Below are 9186 nucleotides of genomic sequence, written 5' to 3'. Positions count from 1 at the left end.
GATGCTGCCGTACTTAGTTGGGTAGAATCACGATCGCTATGTTGCCCATGCGAGAGGAGGCTTTACCGTTTGAGAAACGCGCCACGTTGGTGATAGCCTTGCATTGAAAGAACGGCACTGCCAAAATTACTCAATTGTAATGTTTAATGTCCAAGCCCAAATCTCAAGTTTGTAAGGAACTGCTAAATAAATCACATTCGTAAAATGAATAACATTCAAGAGTAGCCGTGCATCACAGGTGGCCTGCCCCTGCATAAAACACGCCACCACATCTGGTTAAATCGAGAGCACCGGAGACTCGCACTGCGTTGTCTGAGGTCGTCGCAGGGTCACGTTGAGAATCGCTCGTGGCGAGAGATCTCGAACCTCGGTGGCTCCTGGCTGTGTTTGGGATCCAGTTGAGATGAAGCGATGCGCTTCACTGCGCTGATAATCACCAGCTGTTTGTACATCCCTGCATCCTTATCTTGTTTTACGGGTGGAGTCGGTTTACTGCCAAATTGGGGGGCGGTGTTAGATGGGGGAGGGGATGGATGGATGTATGAGACGAGGACGCGGTGTTGTCTGGGCGTCGTGTGTACGGGTTGGCAGTGGACTTCACATGTTTACTGCACTTGGCCGCTGCACCTGGCATCGTGTTGACCCACGACAAAGTCCACGTGAGCCCCGCCACGGGTTACAAGTTCACCCCCCCCCGCCCCCCTCCGTGTGGCCACCATCGCCGTGGTGGAGCAGGCGCCGAGGCTCGCCCGTTAAGTTTGCGCTCAGCCCGTTGCAGCAAAACGGTTGCAGGCGACCAAATGCAACCCGCGAGCTCGCAGGCCAGGCTCGTGCTACGCAACACGAGAGCTTCTTAATGAGAGCAACGAGGCGAGAATCCAGCAACTGGGTCAATTAATGCTCGTTCGAGAATAGTGGCCGTCTTTGTTGTGCTAGAGGCTTGGCGTTCGGATTAGGGCCGTGCTTGTATTTAGCCTGAGGTTTATTGAGTTTTAAATAAAACAACATTGTGGTAGGCTTTGTCAAGCGCTGGGGGAAGAGCTTCGTGTTTTGCCTCGGTTTATATAAAATATCAGGGTTTGCACTTGGGGTTAAATCGTTCCGATGTGTCGGTACCACGATTGCGCGAGTATCTTGTGTACGTAATGCTGTCCTGATGACCTCGCTAGTTTCGCCATGTCACGGGCCAGGAGGCCACTGGTCCAGCCTAATGGGGTGGTGCAAGGTCATGGGCATGGAGATAACAACGGCTCGCCACTGTCATGAGAAGCAACAGCCGAGGGCAACCTTCGGCCGCACGCACAGCCTTAGATAACGGGGTTAATCTTTAGCCCTTGCCTACAAATCTAATTGCAGAACGCATCGCGCTTGCGGTGGAACTGCAATTCTAACTGCCCCGACGTTGAGGTGTAAATACCTGCGACTCCCTTCGGCCGCTTAAGACGCTGTCACTGCGCTCCCGATCCTTGACCGCGCCCTGGAGTAATTGGGGACTTTGGTGCTAAAATGTTCAAATGTTACCCCGCCAGATACGCTTGAACGTGAATCTGCTTGGCAATAATTAGAGTATGTGCTGGGCTAGCGATATGGAGGAGGCCAGGTGATCAGCTTATGTTAACACTCGCCCTACCTAATTACATTGTTAAAACAAATTTATTCCAGCATGTCAGGCGTTAATCACAGCAGCTGTGTGACATCAGATATATTCCAGCATGTCAGGCGTTAATCAGAGCAGCTGTGTGACATCAGATATATTCCAGCATGTCAGGCGTTAATCAGAGCAGCTGTGTGACATCAGATATATTCCAGCATGTTAGGCGTTAATCACAGCAGCTGTGACATCAAATATATTCCAGCATGTCAGGCATTAATCACAGCAGCTGTGACATCAGATATATTCCAGCATGTCAGGCGTTAATCACAGCAGCTGTGTGACATCAAATATATTCCAGCATGTCAGGCGTTAATCAGAGCAGCTATCAGATAACACGTTAATGAGCTTTTAATTTATTTTCAGGTTTGAAAGGAAAATCGTGTGTGTGTGCATCGTTAATTTAACACAGTTGAAACTAAAGTACGTGGATTGGTAACGCGTGCCGCTATCTTCATCTGGGCAAAACCCACTCTCGCAATAGCACGGCACTTATTTACACGAAAATGTATCCAAAATAAAAGTACAATTACCATTTCACATCAAGTTTTTACAAAATATATATATATTTAAAGATTGCATCAATACAAACAGTTATTGTTGTCTGTTATATATCACACGAAGCATTCGTCCCCACTGTGTAGCTGCATAAATAAAGCTGAATCGTCACAAAGTCGCCATTCATAATAATTAGAACATCCATGATTGGGGTCCCGATGATTCCGGCTCCGGGTGGTGGTTAAGTTCACCTGGTGAGCTCCACGTTACACTCCTACAGGTTCACCTGGTGAGCTCCACGTTACACTCCTACAGGTTCACCTGGTGAGCTCCACGTTACACTCCTACAGGTTCACCTGGTGAGCTCCACGTTACACTCCTACAGGTTCACCTGGTGAGCTCCACTCCTACAGGTTCACCTGGCGGACTGGGTGAACGCCCTACGTGGCCGGGTACACGTGCACCTAGGTCATCTCCACGTGCACAAGTGGCTCCCTGTCCGTACCCCGTATTGATTTAAAGATTCTGTTGCTGGTATTCAAGGCCTTAAATGGACTTCCTTCTCCCTACATTCATGACCTCCGGCCAAATATTCCATCAAGATCTTTAATATCCTCGGATTGTGCATTGCTCGCTGTCACCACGGTCTCGGCGTCACACTTGGGGGTGGTGACAGCGGCGGCTTTGCAATTGCGAGGCCTAAACTCTGGGACTCGTTGCCCTTCCGAGGTGACGACTTCCGAGACATCTTTAAATCTCGACTAAAAACGCATCTATTTAAAATACATTTCTCTCTTTACTTATTTTCAACCGTCTTTCTCAATTCTTCTTTGCTTTGTTGTTAAACTATTTTCCGCCTTGCCATGCATAGCGCCCTGAGAACGATTGAATGTAAATAATGATTAATTCTCCCTTATATAAGAATAGGGTTTTCCCCTTTTTTCTGGCAACAAAACTGAAACCTTTTTACAAGGATTCATCTCTGCATTAACCACAATACCTGCAGTCAAAATGCAAACAAAAAACATACTATGATAATATATGCATTGTCCTTGAAACTGATTGGTCCACACCAAGGGACGGAAAAACCCTATTCTTATATTTTGGTACTGGCAATGGAGGTCTAATGATAATTCTCCCTTAGTTTGCCATGCAACTCCGTGCACGTTGACCACGGATTTGCAAGGCAAACGGGCGGCCTACGCGACGAGTCGTCACTGGTGACCTTGGGCACGGCCCGGCAAGCCGCCTATGCCTGCTACTCCGTCTTCACTGTGACGTAGCTGCCCTTGCTGTGGTTGTTCTCGTCGGACACCAGCGGCTCCAGCACTATTGCGGGCAGCTCCGGCGGGGCGAGGTGATGCAGGTCCACGAATAATATGTAGCACAGGGCACCCAGCGGGCCCCCCATGAGGGGGGCAATGATGGGGACCCACCACCAGTGGGGGCCCACCCTGCACGGCGCACGCAGACATGAAACGTTGGAATCGGTGGGGCGCAGTAATTGAAGTACACAGAGGTCTCATAATCCGCTGTGAGATGCTTAACCAGAGTGGGATGGGAGGTAGCTTTTAGCGGTAGAGCAGGTAGGTTGCTGAGGTGTTTTTATCACGGGTTTTTGAGGGATATTCCCCATATATTTGTAGGCGATGCTAAGCACCAATCGTGACCCTCAAAAATAGTTAAAATCCTCGTATGGGGTTGACAACCCATCGATTCAAGGGTCACAATCGTTCCATGGGGGATTCTGGCCCCGTGCAACGAGAAAGTGGAATTCCCATCGTTGGCGCAAGGTTTCTCTGACGGAGATGCGCACCGCCACGTGTCCACAGTGAGCAGGGACGTTGTTTTGTCGGACTGTGACATGGGCAGCGGTCAACTCTTAAACCCAAATAGAAACTAAAGACACTCGGTCACCCCGCTCAGCATCTGCCTGCTTCACGTCTCCTCATCCCCAGCGCGCGATCGCCCGCAGCCGTGCGGCCCCCCCACGTACGTGAACACTTCGTGCGGCCCCCCCACGTACGTCAACACTTCGTGCGGCCCCCCCACGTACGTCAACACTTCGTGCGGCCCCCCCACGTACGTGAACACTTCTCTGCCGTATCCCGCCATGGCAGTGAAGAGGCGGGGGCCGAAGTCTCGCGCGGGGTTGATGGCACACCCGGAGTTGAAGGCCATGGAGAGGCTGATGCCGAACACCGCCAGGCCGATGAGTAGTGGCTCCAGGCCGCGCGGCACGGCGTTGTTCTTGGAGTCGAGGAGCGCCATGATGCACAGCAGCAGCGCCGCCGTGCCCAGCAACTGCGCGGGGTGGGGGGGTTACCGACGAGGACAGAGCGACGGACAAGTCACTCTCGTTGAGGGCTTCTGCATTGCCAGCCACCTACCCGCCTGCCCTGCTAGTCACATTCCAACCCACCAACCCTTCCGCTTATCTACCAACCCACTGACTCGCCTGCTCTGCCCAACTTTCCTACCCACCTACCTGACCCACCTATCCACTGGCCTCACTCACCGACTCACGTATCTACCCACCTACCTGTTCCCCAACCTACCTTCTATCACGGTCAGAGTCCCGTCCGTCTGTACAGTAAACGACCAAAGCCAAGAAGGAACGCAATCGAGGATCTCTGATGTAATCAATCAACTGAATGAAAACGTCACCCTCTAGCCACGTTTCTACTCCAGTCGAAGAGACTCGCAAGGAACCCAATGAGTCTCCTGCAGACGGCGAGAGGACAACACCGGCTCTCTATTTGACTCGTGTCGTCTTGGTGACCCGGGGTCACTCTCGCAGCTGAGACTCCAGCCCTGGTCTCTTGAGCTCTCACCTGGCCACGCAGACTCGACCCGCCCGCCGCGCCCTCACCTGGTCAAAGAAGCCACCGGCGATGGACAGGTGTTCAGAGGGGTAGGTGGCGAAGATCGCGGCCGTGGCGCCGGGGCCGGTCACCGTCAGGTTCCCACCGTTGAACGCCATGAGGGCCTCTGTGGAGGAACGGTGGGGGGGGGGGGTTGGGAGTGAGCCAGCTGTGCGTGGAGGGCTGGCGATCTAGCGGGCAATGGTTGCGTGAATCACGCAAAGTTGTGAGACTCCCCGAACCCGCTGGGCTGTTAGGTGACCAGAAGTGGTGTCTCCTCCCCATAGAGAGCTGCATACGTGGCCGGCCATATTATGAAGATATCTCCCAAGGGTAGCAGTTATCACCTAAAAAAAACATCTCGATGCTAAATGGAAAACCGGGTGCAGGACATTTCAGGCTGTAGGATTGTACACCACATTTCCACGATACCACTTAGATTAACTCGCACCCCCCCCCCCCCCCCCCCCGTCATGGGAACGTGTAATTAGCACCACTGGCTCAGGGCTGTAAACAGGAGATGAGCACCGCCTCACATAGCTGGGGTTCTGTTCGGGTTTGCTGTGGATGCGTGCCGCCTGTGCAAGCCCCCGAGTGCTGGAGAATTATCCACAGGTCCAGAAGCAACGTCGTCTTGGGACTCTTCTCGGGATGTTTCAAATGCTTCTTGCCACCGGGACACGGCGGCAATGTTGAATGTTTGGGGCACGGAAACACGGATACTCTCTCGGAGTCCTCGATTCCCTTGGCTGTTGTTGTGGTGGTTGTTGTTGTGGTGGTGGTTGTTGTTGTTGTTACCGTAGTAGAGGCCGTAGACGGTGGCAGCTGCCAAAAACGAGCCGAGGAACTGAGCGAGGCAGAACGCGGGGAGCTTCCTCCAGGGTAAGCGGCCGAGCAGCGACATGGAGAGCGAAACGGCGGGGTTCAGGTGCGCACCTGGCAGCCAGCACACACCACCAGCACCCCATCACTACACCATCACATCACCATCACACCATGAGCACCATCACGACATCACCATCAAAATATCAACACCATCACAATCACGATGTTACCATCATCATTCCACGATCACAACATCACCATCAGGCACGAGTGGAGAGCGATAGTGCAAGCGTGCACCAGCCAGCACATGTCACCAACATCACAACATCAGCACCACCACCACCATCATCATCACCACTATCAATCATTATACACCGACACCATCACAACATTATCACCACAACACCATCACACCAACACCATCCCCACCATAACACAGCTATCACCCCATCACCAGTATTCTACACACCACCAACCACACCATGAGTACACCATTGCAGCCTATGACTGTCTCACAACACTCACTACCACACGATCACGCAATGGCCATTGTACACAGACAGAGGTCCCCGTGTCACCATCAACAGACGCTTGTGACAATTCCTGTTTCCCAGCGCCTATGGAAGCCGGCAGGGCACATGAGGAGGTGATGTGAAAAACACAATGCCCGGCCGCCTTTGTCTCCCCATTGCTGATTTTATACACCGCAACAGGTATTTATTTAAGGCTGAGTCGATCTATGGGAGGTCCGAGAACGGTTCAAATAATTCCAACTCCGACTGGACATCTGTGAAAAAGAGCTTATTAGCTCATCAGATTCCTCCTCCAGGATAAATAAACATTCCGATTCTGATGCTGAACTCGGGTTGCCGAGTTCGTAGCGCAGTGCGCTTACCACTCCACCCTTAGACATCGTCTCTCACACCGTCTCTCACACACACACAGTAATACACATGAGCATAGACACACTAAGAATAGCAGGTGAAAAAAAGCTACAGAATAACACATTGTGTGCATGTGCATCAGAATGTCCGTGTGTCTGTTTTTCAAGTCTGTCTCTCTTTATGTATGCATGTTTTTGAACCTGTGTCTATATTGTGTATATGCATGCGTGTGTGTGAATTTACGTCTTGCGTCTGTGTGCTTGTGCATAAGGATATGTAGCTAAGTGTCTGTTTGTCTCTGCGATTTGTGTCTCTCTCTTTGTGTCTGTATATCTGCGTGTATATGTCCGTGCGTTTTTGTATCTGTGTGCATGTCTCTGTGTGTGTCTGCTTCTGTGCTTGTGTATCTGCGTCTGTGCGTCTTTCTGAAAGCAGAGATATCCTCTGCGGGGCATACCACTTGCCCATCTCATTGCCCCGTGCCGTGCCCCGTGCCGTGCCCCCCACCCCGCTCACCCGAGATCCCCCAGGCGAGGTATGCCCCCATGACCACCCCGAAGGCGAAGGCGAAGTTGATGCCAAGAGTCTGCCCGGCGGAGTGGCGGCTCAGATGCACCTGGGCCACTGAACCGCAGCCGAACAGCTGACAGGGCGCACCACAGCACACAGCATACACAGGCAAGTGCCGTTAGCGAGCAGCTACCCAGGGATCGGAGAAGCTGATGATGATGATGAGGATGGTTCTGCGAGCTTCGCCGATTCTCTCTCCGGCACGCGAGGCACGTCGTGTGGGCAGCATCGTGACCGGCCGCCTTAGTCGTGTCAATATATGCACACTCCACGAGGTTCGAAATTAAGGCCGAGTAGACCTAGGGGAGGCTGAGTGCACGTTTTAAATATAATTTGCCATCCTATGATGGTAGCTGTGGCCGGGTTCGTAGAGCAGTACCCAACCACTGAGACACCGCTATCTACAAACTGACACATGCACACACATTCACACTCTCACGCAAACACTTAAACATAAAACGCACAGACGCAATGCACAGACACAAACACAAAACACACGGACACATTCCACGAACACAGATAATTTTGCTTAAACATCGACACATTGTACGCACGATGATCCACGTGGCACTGGATGATGATGATAATGATAATAATGGTGATTATGATGAAGATGGAGCGACGTCGACTCACGATTAGAATAAAGACGCCGATGAACTCCGCGAGAGCTTCTCGCAACACGGGATTGGACACTTTGACCCGCGACAGGCGGGAGTAGAGCGGCCCTGGGTAGCCCATGGCTCTCGCCGTCTCGCCGGTGGGGGGAAGAGAGGCGCGCGGGGATGGAGTCGCACAGTCCTCATCCCGGCCCTGGGATCGGAACGCCTCTCCCCGAGCGCACTTTGGACGGGGTTGGCCCACAGGTGGGGGAGGTGGGTGGGTGGGGGACACGGGGAGTGATGTGGGGGGGTGGGGACACGGGGAGTGATGTGGGGGGGGTGGGGGCACGGGGAGTGATGTGGGGGGGTGGGGAGACGTGCGATGCCTGGGTAATGCCCCCACGGCATGGCAAGACGGCTCGGCGCCGGCCATGGGCAACTTTCACAACATCACGACTCTGCTGGCGAAGCTGGGGGCCTTTTAACTCTGTTATGATCACAGTGTGATCGTGCTGGTGTTGATCTTTATTCTGAATGTTCTGTCCCATCGTAGTATATCTCTCCTTTGTTTCATTAACATGTTATCTGAATCTATAGCTGTCATATAGTTGCCATCTCTTTGGAAGCTCTCCCTGTCTGTCTTTCATCTCTCCGGAAACCGTCCCCCTCCTCCTGTATATCTCCTGAATTCACGTCTCGCTCTCTCATCTTTTCTCAATACCATGTCTCATCTCGCTTTTCCTTCGCTTCTGAATAAATGTGTCTCCTATCTCTCTCATAGGCGCTCGTCAATACATATCTATATTATCCATCTCTCTGGACTACAAATCTCTCTCGTGACTGGTCTGAATGCCTATCTCTCCCCAGTCATCTCTCCTGTAAATGTGAATACATCTGTGACATATCTCGGAGTTCTTGTTTACGTGCCTCATTACATCTCCCCTATCTCCGATGAATGCGCACATTGATGCGTGGGGAGGGCAAAGTATAATTGCTGCCAGAAGTGGGAAGAACGTGCGAGGGATTGGGGGTGCGAGATGAGTCTGGGGGTGAGACAGAGCGCGTGGGAGTCGCGGGCAGGCAGCAGCAGCCTCTCCCGTGGAAGTGCATTCTATTGTAACCATATGGGAGCCAGCCGAGACGAAAGGGAGACCCTGGGAGTCATGAAACAAACACGGTTTAAACAAAAACAACAACAGCAGCAGCAGCACAAGGTTGAAATATAAAGGGGGGCGGTGACACGACCCAGCGGTAGCGAGTTCGCATCGTGGCGGCCCTGACGAGTACCGCGTTGA

General features: G+C 52.3%; 1 protein-coding gene across 1 annotated transcript; it reads right to left on the bottom strand.

The window, feature by feature from the left end:
- Positions 1–130: 130 nt before the first annotated feature.
- LOC116941091 (aquaporin-3-like) lies at positions 131–8126 on the bottom strand. The gene is made up of 6 exons (XM_076067754.1): positions 7926–8126; positions 7239–7365; positions 5812–5949; positions 5022–5140; positions 4236–4453; positions 131–3603 (listed from the first exon to the last, which is right to left on the bottom strand). Exons 1-6 carry the CDS (start codon positions 8028–8030, stop codon positions 3408–3410), a joined length of 903 nt encoding a protein of 300 aa, XP_075923869.1. The 5' UTR covers positions 8031–8126; the 3' UTR covers positions 131–3407.
- Between the last annotated feature and the right edge of the window lie 1060 nt (positions 8127–9186).

Source organism: Petromyzon marinus, chromosome 1 (genome assembly GCF_048934315.1).
Source record: "Petromyzon marinus isolate PM22_M1 ecotype Great Lakes invasive population chromosome 1, UKy_Petmar_22M1.pri1.0, whole genome shotgun sequence".
Lineage (NCBI taxonomy): Eukaryota > Metazoa > Chordata > Hyperoartia > Petromyzontiformes > Petromyzontidae > Petromyzon > Petromyzon marinus.
The sequence above is the reverse complement of the archived record's forward strand: the minus strand, read 5'-3'. Positions and strand labels throughout refer to the sequence as shown.